General features: G+C 38.2%; 1 protein-coding gene across 1 annotated transcript in view; it reads left to right on the top strand.

The window, feature by feature from the left end:
• SYNE1 (spectrin repeat containing nuclear envelope protein 1) overlaps window positions 1-14,812 on the top strand; it is a 458,068-nt gene that overhangs the window by 246,212 nt on the left and 197,044 nt on the right. Inside the window, exons 60-66 of the mRNA XM_067542425.1 lie at window positions 2,350-2,514; window positions 3,744-3,916; window positions 5,636-5,789; window positions 6,940-7,083; window positions 8,784-8,948; window positions 12,843-13,160; window positions 13,580-13,735. Of these exons, the coding sequence (XP_067398526.1) occupies window positions 2,350-2,514; window positions 3,744-3,916; window positions 5,636-5,789; window positions 6,940-7,083; window positions 8,784-8,948; window positions 12,843-13,160; window positions 13,580-13,735 (1,275 nt within the window). The remainder of the gene's footprint in view (window positions 1-2,349; window positions 2,515-3,743; window positions 3,917-5,635; window positions 5,790-6,939; window positions 7,084-8,783; window positions 8,949-12,842; window positions 13,161-13,579; window positions 13,736-14,812) is intronic.

The following is a 14,812-nucleotide window of genomic DNA, read 5'->3' as shown; positions in this document are numbered from 1 at the left end:
AACTAATGGAATTCCTTGCACGCCTTAAAGTCCAAGAAAGGGCGTTTGTGGGATGTCACAGAGAGCAGGGGGTATGTGCCTTCCTATATGGGGGAATCCCAAAGATCCTTACTCAAAGCATCAGCAGAGTACTACTGCCCAAGCAGAGCTGTGAGACACCTTCTACAAAAGTATGTGCTCACATTGTGTACTACCAAAAGTTTCTAAGTGATCTTCAGATGCAGCCTTGGGTGGAGTGTATTGAAGTAATTCAGTCTGTGACGAAGGCATTGATAAGGTAAGGGAAGGTCCATATATGAAAGAAAAGGATGCAAGAAGATGGACATAGGCCTAACCAAAACCAGTGGCTAGAAGCTGAAGTGAAACAAATTCAAATTAGAAATTAGGTGCAAATTAACCATTGGAACAAACTACTAAGGGAAGTGGTGGGTTCTCCATCTCTTGATGTCTTCAGGTAAAAAATTAATGCCTTTTTAGAAGACATGCTTTAGTTAAACAAAAATGATTGAGCTCAATCCAGTGGTAACTGGGTGAAATGTAATGGCCAGTGATATGCACGAGGTCAGGCTAAATGATGCAATGGTCCCTTCTGGCCTTAAACTCTATGAATCTGGGGTAGCATATTAGAATTATTTATTCTTAAAACATTGTATTAAACCTGTTTATCAGTTTGTAATAAATTTGGGGTCCATTCACTACTCCACTCTCTCTGCCATATGACACTTCAGAACATAGGCACAGTTGGAGTGAGTTAAGGATAGTAATAAAATTAAGGAGTGGATTTCCTGTCTCTGAAGCAAGACAGGTATTATGTTCATCCACTAGAAGGACGATAGCTTATGAAGTGTACATACTTTCATAGGGTTAAGTCCTAGTATCTAATAGTATTTTAATCATTCTTTGTATTTAGTTCTGTATATAGTATCTATTGAACTTGCTAACTGATAAGTCTCAAAATATAATTGTAAACGGGGAATCATCATAGAGTGGCTATGTTTCCTATGAAGTCCCTCAGAGATCAGTTCTTGGCCCTATGCTATTTAATGTTTTTATCAATGACCTGAAAGAAAACATAAAATCATCACTGATAAAGTTTGCAGATGATGCAAAAATTGGGGGAGCGGGAAATAATGAGGACAGAGGTAATTGATTCAGAGTGATGTGGATTGCTTGGTAAACTGGGCGGAATCCAACATTACGTGTATTGATATGACTAAATCTAAATGTATACATTAGGAACAGAGAATGTAGGCCATCCTTACAGAATGGGGGACTCTATGCTGGAAAGCAGTAACTGTGAAAAAGTTTTGGGGTGGGAGCAGATAATGACTTAAACATGAGTTCCCAGCGTGACCCTGTGGAACAAAAGAGCTAATGTGACCTTGGGTGGCATAAACAGAGGAATCTCGAGTAGGAGTAGAGAGGTTATTTTACCTCTGTATTTGGCACTTGTGTGACCACTGCTGGAATACTATGTCTGGTTCTGGTGTCTACAATTCAAGAAGGATGTTGATAAATTGGAGAAGGTTCAGAGAACAGCCATGAGAACGATTAAAGAATTAGAAAACATGCCTTACAGTGATAGACTCAAAAAGCTCAATGTATTTAGCTTGACAAAGAGAAAGTTAAGAGGTGAATTGATTTAGTGTCTAAATATCTGCATGGGGGAACAAATACTTAATAATAGGCTCTTCGGTCTAGCTGAGAAAAGTATAATAATATGGTCCAATGGCTGAAAATTGCATGTATACAAATTTAGACTGCAAATAAGGCATACATATTTAATGGTGTGCGTAATTAACCATTGGAACAATTTACCAGGTGTTATTGTGGATTCCCCAGCACTGACCATTTTAAAATCAAGATTGGATGTTTTTCTAAAAGATCTGCTCTAATAGTTGTTTTGGGGAAGTTCTCTGGCCTGTGTTATGCAGGAGCTGAGACTAGATTATCACAGTGGTTCCTTCTGACCGTGGAACCTGCGCGTCTAAGAAGTGTAAATGAAAATGGCTACTCTGTTTAAAAAAAAATTCTCACTTTTATAACTAGGACCTGCAAATGATTTTGCTAATGTAGTTTTTTAGGAGACTGACTGATTCATACATTGAATAGACTGAAAAATGGAGCATTTGAAGAGCCAACTCTTCTAAATCGGGGGACTAAATGGAGTGTACTTGTAAAATTGGAACATGCATACATAGTGCATACACCACGCATATTTGTATGTGCAAAGTATATAACTGCACATATACTCGCAGTTCAGCTACATATGTCTACAGCTCTAAGTGCATATTGAGAGAGAACGATCAATGAAATGGCTGGTAGTGTTAATTTCTATATGAATTTCAGGAGAAGGTTTCCAGAATGGATAGGATTGTTGCAGAGCACCATCAGTTCTCTCATGGTGTGAAAGAACTCCAGGACTGGATGGCTGATGTAATTCATATGCTAGAATCTTACTGTCACCCTACAGCAGACAAAAGCGTTCTAGACAGCAGGATGTTAAAGCTGGAGGTATGTAAACAAATGGCTACAAAGATCACACATGTAGGACACATTACTCCAATTGCTATGAAATAGTGACCACTATAATTATATTTGCTAAATTCAAATATCAATTTTTCATTCACTTCAAAAAAGCATTTGGAAAAATGTTGCCTTTCGGGGTGAAAAGGGCTGATTGTAAATAGTTTAAGTCAGTAGAGAGATATACTGGACCATTATGACATGGAAAATGATGTAAATATTGAAGAAAAAATATCAAGATGGTACATGATTAGCTAAGGTTAGGGAGAAAGTATGATGTCTTTAGTTACACAATCACACTGTTTGTCTAATACTACAAGTGACTTGAGTGCTGTATTATGTGTAACCACACCTTCTGTTAGCATGGGTTGTTTGTTTTTAGTAATAAATACATTGCTCGTGTGTGGGTAGATTGTGTCTCTCGGATAGAATCTTGCATTGAGGGTGGTGCACTGCCACGCCACAGTGGGGGGAGCATTGCACTTAAAGAGAATATGTCAACGGAAACCACTGCACAGAAAACACACTGCACACTCCACAGTGCCTCACTAAGACAAGGTGGTGGATGCTCATGTTTGTTATTGTATATAACACTAGGCATCCATAGCATGGCCACAGTATTATCAATTCCCAGCATTCAAAAATCCTGAGTCAGGTCCCCAAAATTATGAGATTGGTTTAAAAATCATGAGATTTTAACAAATAATAAATTCTGCATTCTTTTTATTTGCCTTCTGTTTTGGCAATAGTAGGGTCACCAGAGTTCAAAAGTCGAGGCACACCAGTGTTGTAAGTAGGTCTTAAACACAGTCTTATATTAGCACCACAGCAGAAGGGCTCTTTCACCACAAATAGTTCTCCGTGCATCACTATAGCAACAGAGAGTTCTAGTTCATGTTGTCTTTCTCTCTATAATGTTCAATTCTGAAACCTGTAGAGGAAAGCCCTTTCTACCCAGATTCCAGGAAAACTGTCTCTCCCTGAGTGCTAGGGTTTCTTTTTATGGCCCAAACCCTTCCTTTGAAAGGCCTACTTCGTTAGCGAGGCCCAGCTGTCAACCCCAGCCTCGGATAAACAGCTTGTACAATCCATTCAAAGTATAGTGTAGCAGCTCCTTTTCCAGTGAAGTTTATTAACCATTTACTTTCCTTGTGGGAAAAAGGACTACATACACACCATGGCAATAAGACTAGAACAACATCTTTCTTGCTTTCTAGGGACTGTTGTCGGTGAAGCAGGAGAAGGAGATCCAGATGAAAATGATGCTGACAAGAGGGGAATCTGTTCTGCAAAACACTTCTCCAGAGGGAGTACCTGTCCTTGAACAACAGTTACACGCACTTAAGGAAACGTGGGCTTCTCTCTTGTCCTCTTGCATTCACTGTAAAAGGTAAAAAGAGATTAGTGTGGAATGGTAATAGAAGACAACTCTAATATTTTTAAACTGTGTTATCTCCTGAAGTCCTATAATTACAAGAGAGACAAGGTGGGTGAGGTAATATCTTGTATTGGACCAACTTCTGTTAGTGAGATAGACAACCTTTCGACCTACACGGTGCTCTTCTTAAGGTTTGGGAAAAGTACTAATGGTGTCACAGCTAAATACAAGATGGAAAAGATAGTTTAGCATAAGTAGTTAGTACACATTCTAAGAGACCATTCAAGGGGAAGTGGCCCGTTAACATCCCTATAGTCATAGGACAAAAAGCGGGGATAGTGGGATACAGATTGTTGTATAAATCCAGTGAGTTTATTAAGACTGTGATTTTTATTAAATAATATTTTAAAAATAATAATTTAATAAAAATCAGTCTTAACAAAGACACTGGATTTATGCCTTGTATTTAGCTGTGACACTCTTAGTACATTTCCCAGAACTGAAGAAGAGCTCTGTGTAGATCAAAAGCTGGTCTCTCTCACCAACAGAAGTTGGTCCAGTAAAAGATAATACCTCACCCACCTTGTCTATCTAATACCCTGGGACCGACACAGCTACATCAACACTGCATATAATTACAAGAGTAAGACTCAGACTAAGGGAAATTTAGTGATGAATTTAACTAGGAATATAACTATAGCATAAGGACTTCGCTGAGTGACAAATTAGTGCACAGCAAGCCAGGCTGTGAATCTACAGTGCAGCTATTTGCCGCTCTGTAACTTGTCATGTGAACATACTACAGGGTATTCTGAGACTGTCACTGCTTGTGTCCATACACCAAGTTATTGCCTGCCATGCTGGTGTGCTGTAGATTCACATCTTGTCTTGCCACACACTAATTTGCTGTGTAAATAGGCCATTATTGTTACTATTACAATGGTTTCTGTATTAATAATATGATTGTAAGCTTTATTTTCAGATACTTTAAGTTTCATTCAGTTATTTTAATCTCTCTGCGATATGAAAACCGTGGTATGATATCCAAACAAAAGGGACATTAAGAAAATGAAGGACCCAATCCTGCAAGGTCCTGACTTCAAGGGAACTCTATGGCATTAGGCACTTATTGGGAGGCACTGATGACCTCAAAGGATGGAATAATGTTATATAAAATATTATGGTAGTAATTCCATCACAGTCAATGAGAATCATGGTGATTATGCTTAAATAAAAAGGAAATACAGAAAAATGCAGCCTGATATGATGAGCATCATTAGTTACAAATATTTCCAAGTTTGAAACAGCCAAGACTATTTATTAGTAGATAGTATCTGCTCCCTAATGTATGATAAGATATAAAGTAGGGTACTTGGACTCAAGACTTAGAGTTTATTCCTTTATACCACATTTTACCCATATATTTAGTGCACACATGGTTGACTGGTATGCTGGGACTGCAAGCATCTTGTATCCACCAGTAATGCCCTTTACAGTCCCTTTTCAAATGTGGGCAAGTAGCCTCAATATTGATGTCCTTCTGTATGTTAGCCAACCAAGATCTGTAGCAGACCACAGTTTCTTGCAACTTTCTGTAGGGCAGTTCAGCATATTACATGTCTCCTTTCATTCTGTCCCCTAACAAACATGAGACCTAAATAACTGCATATTGCCTTATCTCATGTTGTTCTAGCAATGAGTTATCAACTGATACATATTTTTAAATTGTAGTCAGCTGGAAGGAGCTCTGTCCAAATGGACAAGTTACCAGGATGATGTTTGTAAATTTTCAAGCTGGATGGACAAAGTAGAAGCAAGCATGAATGCTTCTGAGAGACAGTGTGCAGAGCTGAGAGAAAAAACAGCTGTCCTCAGCAAAGCAAAGGTTTGTTTGCTGTTACTATATTCTTAAAAAAAATTCTCGTTGGTAATTGTAGTAGTAGTTTTATTGTATTTTATAATGGAATAAATATTACAATGTCTAAACAGACAGATACAAATGTTTGGTACCTACATGCTACCGTGATGTACCTTCTAGACATCAATCAGACAGACACTGTTAAGAATGAAGTCCTATTTTCTCATTAAATTCTACAGTAGCAGCCATTAATTGCTGGAAAAAATAGTACTATAAGCCATACTAGACAGGAAATCTATTCATGGTAGGCCAACTGACCGACTTAAAAAAGCAAAAATGCCTTAGAGATAAATCTTCAAGTTTCTATTCTCTTCATTCTCTCATATCCTTGTGCAAAGTGACACAATATGCTACCAAACTGGAATGAACATGTTTTACTTTACAGCATTGCTACTGCGCTGGTGTAAATAAGTACAAAGAGTACAGGGCAACAGTGAATCAGGCTCATTCTGCATTACAGTTACATATTGCATGTAGTTAAGTAATAATGTGCTTTTAGTCAGATATTTGATAGAGGTTAAATAGCCAGTTAAAGGAGTTAAGAGCCCAAAGTGAAAAGTAGGTGCTTAATGTAAATGGTTATTAATTGCTATGCAATGACATTCTTGCTGTTATTTCTCCAGTGAAGTCTTATTCTAGATAGTTTCTTACACACACCCACACAAACACACACATGCCTTTAACCACTGTAGTATCTGAGTGCTTTTCAGCAGTGCATTAAGCAATATGGCTAACATCTGTCGTGTGTGATTCATTCTCACCCTCATCCTCTCCCCAAGGGGAGAGGAGTATGTGCAGTAGAGTTGTATTTTGATAGGGATCTCTGGCTTTTGGGGTTTTTTCTTAATGTACACACTGCTGTGTGTTTATGTGAGAAAAAGCAAGGTGGAAGAAATTAGTCTTAGAGGAACTTGAACCATAATAAATTGTTAGCAAAATTGCACTGTCACTTAGGCCTGTGCAGGCCTATTGGAGAGCAGAATCTGTAAAAACAATATATGTAAGCAACAAACTAACAGACAAAAAACCCACTAATTACCTTACATCAAACTAGCTGTCTCTGGACTTGTTTGAATATTGTTCATTAGTAAACCTGTTCATTTACTGTGTCCTGCAGTTACTCAGTGAAGAAGTGCTTAGTCACAGCAGTCTACTGGAGACTATTGAAGCAAAAGGTGCTGGCATGACTGAGCATTATGTATCCCAGCTTGAACTCCAGGACCTCCAAGAACGATACAGGTTGCTCAAAGACAGGACAATGGTACAGTCTGTCTTGGCAGTATTCCAATGTTTTTCTTTGAGTTTGGGTTGGAGGGAGAGAGGATCTTTTTGTTTATTTCAGAATTTTTTAATGTGTATAATTATGGGGGTAGATTTAATTGACCTGTTTAACAGATAATTTAGTTCCCTGCTATCTTTAGTACCTGTGGAGGTTCAGAACTTCAGAGAAAGGAAATTGAAGTTCTGAATCAGAAAAAAAGAAAAAAAACCCAACAGGTGAAATCCTGTCTCTATTGAATTCAAAAGCAAAGCTCTCATTGGCTTTAGTACAGCTAGGATTTCACCCAACAAGACCGAAAACTTAGAAAGATATGTTCAAATACAAATTAGGTTTTTGTTTGACCATAAGTGCACATCCTACAGCAAATGTAAACACTAGACAAACCATTAAGTAATTCGCCAAGGGTCTAATTTTACAAACAGTTACTACTAAACATAGTACTTATTACTGGGCCGAGTGCCATTGACTTCCATGTCCTATGACCCATCACAGTAAGCATTACACTCAGTGGTAAGTGCTGGCTGATTCCAGCACTAGGCCAGAAGGGATTTTGGAAAGTTTTATGTCAGACTGATGAAGGCTAGAGGAGTTTTAATACAATATCTTCAAAAGTTCATGATTTTTAAAACTAAATATACTTGCAGAAACTCATCTGCAGGCACACCACATTGGGCTGTGGTTTTCTGACATCTGATTTAAAAAAACAATGAGGGCCTGAACAAAATGTGGATGGGAAACCTAGGTGCAATAATAGTGTTAGGGATTCTCAATCAGTCCTGAAGCCTTGCTTGAGCATAATGCTGGGTTATTGTGATGGAGGTGCTATCTTTTAGATGAGATGTGTAAATGAAGCCTAACCCTCTAGTAGCCAGCAAAAATCTCATGACACATTTAGTAAGCCTGGGATTTAACCCTAGTGTCTTGACCAGACTCCTCTGCTGGTAATATTAAAAATCCCCTTTGCAGTTTCAGTTGCAGGTAATCTTTTAATATTGCCTCTGAAAACCTGTTTGGTAATGTTGCTGCCATATGATGGCTATTGTGTTGTGCTCCAGATGTGGCAGTGTTTTAGGGCCAGATTGTGAAATCAGGGCTACTCATGAAAGTGATTGTTCATCAATGTAAGTATAGGGTTCACAGTCTGGTTCTTAGTGATTAGCAAAGTCATCTTTAGATATAGCAAAACACTGAGATTCTTCTTAATGAAAGCTATTATATACTCTAAATAGGAGGTGAAACTATTATTGTTATGTAGATGACAAGGTACTGAATTCCTGAAAAAAAATGGGCCAGATTCTGAGCTCACACTTATGGCAATCAGGACTAATTGCAATTAAGTCACTGGAGTTGCACTACTTTAAAAACAAAGTAAATGAAATAAAAAATCAGGTCCGTTGTTACTATTAATCAATGTTTTTACTAGAAGTGGGCTCAAAACAACAGACCAAATCCAAAGAGCCCCAAACTTAGCTAAAGTTCCCATCTGAATCTACATCTGTATCTTCATAGATGCAGATGTAGATTCTTTCTGTGATTTACGCAAACCATCTCCCTGAATCCAGATCCCCTGAACTTTGGGAAAGTTCAGCTCTAAATCCAAACTTTGTGCTTGGGCCCATTTTTAGGATTTATAATCTCTTAGCTGGTTGTGGCTATAATGAAGTATTTTTAACAAACAGGAGGCCGTAAACAAATATGAGAGATTGCTACACTTACATCATGAGTACCAAAGAAAACTGAAGGCCTTTGAAATATGGCTGGAAAAGGAACAGGAAAAACTTGAATGTTTATCACATCTTGAAGGTGATGCTCAGACACATGAGTCAACGCTCCGGGACCTGCAGGTACAGTATGTGTGGCACCCAAACTTACTCCACTTGTAAAATAAAATAACAATAATTGCATGACAGAGAGGTTGAATTCGTTGTTTATCTTGAAAACAAATTTAATGCACAGTAATGCAATCACTTTGCTGCTGTTTTAGAAACCACATTCTAGATATGGAAAAGACTTACAGGCCTTGATTTTCAAGGGGACTTCAACAGGACCTCCCATTTGCAGGCACAAATAATGACATCTACTTTGTCTAACTACTTGATTTATGGATACAAATGAGAAGTCTGTATGCCACTTATTCTATTGGCACAAAATGAGAATGTAATCCTGGCTCCAATGAAATCAATAGCAAAACTCCAATTGACTTCAAAGGGACAAGCAATTCACCGCCAGCCTACTAGTTCATCTTAAGAACATAAGAACTGCCATGTTGGGTCAGATCAATGGTCCATCGAGCCCAATATCCTGTCTTCAGCAAGTGGCCAATACCAGGTGCTTCACAGGGAATGAACAGGGCAGGGTAATTATCGAGCAATCCATCTCTTGTTGTCCGGTCCCAGCTTCTTGGCAGTTGGAGGTTTAGGAACACCCAGATCATGGGATCGCATCCCTCACCATCTTGATCTTGTGGATCTACCCTACATAAACTAATGGAATTCTTTTTTGAACCCAGTTAAACTTTTGGCTTTCACAACATCCCTTAGCAATGAGTTCCTCAGGCTGACTGTGCATTGTGTGAAGAAGTGCTTCCATTTGTCTGTTTTAAACCTGCTGCCTATTAATTTCATTGGGTGGCCCCTAGTTCTTGTGTTATATGAAGGGGTAAATAACACTTTCCTATTCACTTTCTCCTTACAATTCATGATATAGACCTCTATCATATCCTCCCCTTAGCCATCACTTTTTCTAAGATGAACATCCCAGTCTTTTTTAAACTCTCTCCTCATGCTGCAACAATATGAAGCTGTTCCATACTGCTAATCATTTTCATTGCCTATTCTGCACCTTTTAAAATTTTAATATACCTTTTCTGAGATGGGGAAAACAGAACTGTATGTAGTATTTGAGGTGTGGGCATATATAGAGCATTATAGGGCATGTATAGAGGCATTATGATATTTACTGTCTTATTATCTATCCCTTTCCTAATGGTGCCTAACATTGTTAGCTTTTTTGACTGCTGCTGTGCATTAAGCAGATATTTTCAGAGAACTATTTATGATGACTCCAAGATCTTTCCTGAGTGGTAACTGCTAATTTACACTCAATCATTTTGTATGTATTGTAGGGATTATTTTTTCTAATATGTGTTTGCACTTCTCAAAATTGACTTTCATCTGCCATTTTGTTGCATAGTCATCCAGTTTTGTGAGATGCCTATGTAATTCTTTGCAATCAGCTTTGGACTTAATACAAAATTACTAAAGAGAGTTGTCTGCAAATTGAACTACCTCACTGTTCACCCTCCTTTTCCCGTTCATTTATGAATATGTTGAACAGCACATTCCCAGTACAGATCCTTCGGGGACCCTACTACTTACTTCCCTCCATTGTGAAAATTGACCATTTAGTTCTACCCTTTTTCTTATGTTTTAATCAGTTACTGATCCATGAGAGGACGTTCCCTCTTGTCCCATGACTGCTTAGTTCTCTTAAGAACCTTTGGTACGGGACCTTGTCAAAGGCTTTCTGAAAGTCCAAGTACATTATATGCACTGGATCACCCTTGTCCACATGCTTATTGACATCCACGAATAATTTTAAAAGATTAGTTAGACATGATTTTTCTTTACAAAAGCCATGTTGACTCTTTCCCCCAACAAATTGTGTTTCATCAAAGGCTTTCTTCAGATCCTTCCAGTTTCTTTTTATACTCTGAGTATATTATTGTTGGTATTATTATTTTATTTAAATATACAGTGGAAGTAGAGCTGTGCAAAAATATCAGGTAAAACCCTAACATTTTCAGATGAGTTATCCTTTGAGTTTCAGGGGTAGTTTGAACCCAGAACTCAAAGGATCAGTGCCTACTTGAACTGTAACTGGCAAAGTGGTTCACACAAACCACTGCAAACTGAAACTGGTAAGTTTCCTAGATCTCATGTACTTTGGACTTCTGTTTTGTTAATTAATTTACATTTTGCACAAGGACTCTTGTATAAGGTCTTTGTTGAGCAAGTAGCAGGCTCAGTCCTGCCACCTTTAAACTTAAGTCCTGGTGACTTTTAGGGACTGAATTTTTCCGGTTGAAACCATAGATCAGCCCATGAGGCCACATTCACAGAAAACTTGCACAGTTTTGCGTACTGCAGTAAACGTGGCCTGAATTTCAGTCTTCAAAGGGAAAACTTTGTACAGCTCTCAGTCCACAATCTAGTATTGCAATACAATACTGTCAGGTCCTAAAAACCAGAACTGAAAGGCTCTGACGGTCTCCGGTGAAACATTAGACCACTTTTTCTCTTAGTCAGCTGAAATAAATTCATACGATCATATTATAGAGTATTTTATTCATTGAGTCTTAAGTGTTTCATGACTTAGCAACTGAGTTAGAGATTTTTTAGTTCTGTTCTTGACCTAGCAATAACACAAAAGGGCTATACAGTATTAATCTAATATAATATATTTATGAAGTCAGTGGGACAATTTGTGATTAAGGGCTACAAATGTGAAATATTTTACATGTGATTTATTAAAGGGATTAAAGTCAGGGTGGATATGCATATATCTCTCTCTCTCTGCAAAATTATACTTTAAAAATATTTACATGGAAGGAAAGTTTATTAAAATTAAGGGTGGCATCTTTGTTCTATAGAAATAAATGTGAAAAGAAGTATAAGTTTCAGGTTGGTGTGTTGTTCTCTTGTGCAGTGTTTGAATGTATATGTCCATTCTTGTTGTTGTTTTTTTTAATTAAAGCCATTTTAATTTTGTTCTGGAGTTAACAACTATCACCACCCATGTGTGTCTTCTGTTTCAAATATCCTCATCAGAAACCTGGGAATCATCACACTAAAATGGGCTAACCAAATTACAGAGTATCAGATGTGTTTATGAAGAGCCTGCCATTGCACAGTCTCAAAAGAAAACCAGATTGGCTTAAGAACCTGGAGGAGAAAGTTAATATCAGGACTGGTTGGTAGTCTCACAGAATAATAACCAGCCTGTTTTGATTCTTATCTATAAAGGATGCTATGAATTGATTTGTAATTGTATATGAAATATATACAGGGAAAATACTGACGTATTTATTATTAAAGAATCTGGGCCATAAATCTCCAAACCAGCTATTTCCTGACTTTTTGCATGCCTTTTAAAAATCAACTTTATTTAAAATGTGATTCCTTGTGCTGCCTTTGTGGCTGTTTTTACCTACATCGGGCAAAAATAAGCATTTGGCTAAGAGCAATCAAAAACAGATCCAGAAATATAATGAAACAGATTTGGTTTTAAAAGTTACCACACTGGCAAGCTAATAGTGTGCTGGCTGCCAGCAGGAAAGTCTTGAGTTCAAGGATGTGCTGGATGGGCTCAGGGATCCCAAGTTCCCACGCCAGCAAAAATGTTTTGGAAGTGAAGATAAGCTCAGCAGCTAAGGGAGGAACATACAGCACATTTTGGCCATAAATGTATCCCACAATTCATTGAGCATCACTAGTGATAGTGTAAAAAAAAAAATCACTTTGCCAGTCTGTGTTAAGATGTTCATGACCAAACTAACATCTACATGGTATAAGGTACTCAGCCTTAAATACACTGGACGAAGTCCTGGCTCCATTGAAGTAAAGGGGTTTTGCCATTGTCTTCGAGGGAGCAAAGGTTTTATTTACTCTGTAAAACGTGATTACCACCGTTAATATAAAACATCTGAATAAGTTACCCCCATAATTGTAAACTTGCAGGAGCTACAGGTCAATTGTGCAGAGGGACAGGCGTTACTAAATGCAGCACTCCATGGCAGGGAGGAGGTGATACCTTGGGGCATACCCCAGATAGAAGACAGAGCACTGGAGTCCATGCGACAGGATTGGCAAGTTTACCAGCACAGGCTTTCTGAGGCCAGGACCCAGCTAAACACCACTCTGAGCAGACTGAGGTTAATGGAGAAAAAGTTTCAGAAGGTAGATGACTGGCTTAAGACTCTGGAGGAGAAAGTTAATATCAGGACTGGGCGGCAGTCTGACAAAGCAACGAAGGAGATGCAGCTGCAGCAGATGAAGGTAATTAATGCCTTTCTGTTTGAAAAACTCATTCTATATCGCACATGATTTATACATTAAAGTATAGTTCTACTGTGAAAAATGACTGTAAATACAACATTGCCGTGATCTCTCAGGGAGTCCGGATCAAACTTGCTCAGCTTACAGGTAAAGAGATGGTTTTGCTAGTGCTGTAATCTCAGTGTGGAGTCTGAAATGCAGTTGGCCTGTAGAGTGCACAGGCACAACTGAGAGAAGGGTTTGGTCCTGGAACTGGAATATATTCAACTCTTTTCTTGAGGAATAGAATCCAGCTCACTTTCCCATGGCTGTGTTAAGTGTGTCTGCAGTGCTGACCAGAGTAAACAATTACGTTTCTAGTGTTCAGATGCATGGTTGTAATCACATGCACTTGATATTGTCTGTCTTCTTTGTCTCAGAAGTGGCATGAAGAAATCACAGTCTACAAAGATGAGGTTGAGGAAGTTGGGATATTGGCTCAGCAAATCCTGGAGGAAAGTCATACCACCAGTAGAATGGGAAATCAAGCTACCCAGCTTACCTCTCGGTACCAAGCTCTTATCCTTCATGTACTGGTAAGTAAAGAAAATTTAATTCATTATAATAATATGCAATGTCAACAGAGGAGACACACGTAGGTATTATTTATTTGGGCAAAATAAGCACAAATTATTCATAGATGTAGAATCTCAATCATATAATGTGCACATACAACTCTCCCCCTTCTAGATTTCAGTGGGCTAGGTGGATCACGACATTGTTAATAGGAAACAGACCTTTCAGCCAACTTCTGCAGTAACCATAAGTTGTAAATATGTCATGGGTGCTTAACAATCTGTGTGAAATGTGTTGGTAGTCTCATTCAGGGTTTTTTTGGACAGTTGTGTAAATAATCTACATAAAAAAAAAATCCTTATGGGGATACTGACTGATACCCCTCTCTTGGCAGTCCCAGCAGATAAGTTGAGGGTTGAATGTGCATGGAAACTGAATGAATGAACTTTAGCAAAGTGCCTTCAGATTGTCTTTGAGGTACATTGGTGAGGCATTGTTGGAAAACTTGAATTGGCAAGGCCCATTCTACAGATCACTTTGGATTATAGTACTTTCAGTCTGACATCTCTGTCACTAAACGTACATCTACACTTAAAACGCTGTTTTGTCAGAGCTGCACTACTTCAACACTTCAGTGAAGATGCTACTCTATGCCGACGGGAGAGCTTCTCCCATTGGCATAGGTACTTCAACTCTCCAAGAGGAGGTAGCTAGGTTGAAGGGAGAATTCTTGTCAGTCTAATGCTGTCTACCCTGGGGATTAGGTCAATTTAACTCTTGCTTGGGGTGCAGATTTTTCACACCCTTGAGTGATGTTCCTAATTTCCTAGTGTAGACTAGAAAATTAGACTTAAAATTAATAAATTGAATTTTATCACCTGTATCTTTCTCCTTTAATGCTAAAATATTACTCCATTTTGACATCATACACACACATTACTATACACAGACATTAAGAATAGAATATAGATAACCCCCATGAGAAGAATTATCTTGTATTCTAGTGGATATGAAAGAAATTAGTAACAAGTCAATGAGCTTAGTAAATTGACTATTCTTTCATGAAATAGTAGTTTGTTGCTATTACTAAACATTCT

This window comes from Emydura macquarii, unplaced genomic scaffold (genome assembly GCF_026122565.2).
Source record: "Emydura macquarii macquarii isolate MOO-44397 ecotype Brisbane River unplaced genomic scaffold, CSIRO-AGI_Emac_v2 contig_705, whole genome shotgun sequence".
Classification (NCBI taxonomy): domain Eukaryota; kingdom Metazoa; phylum Chordata; order Testudines; family Chelidae; genus Emydura; species Emydura macquarii.
This window is presented reverse-complemented; position numbering and strand designations above follow the sequence as displayed.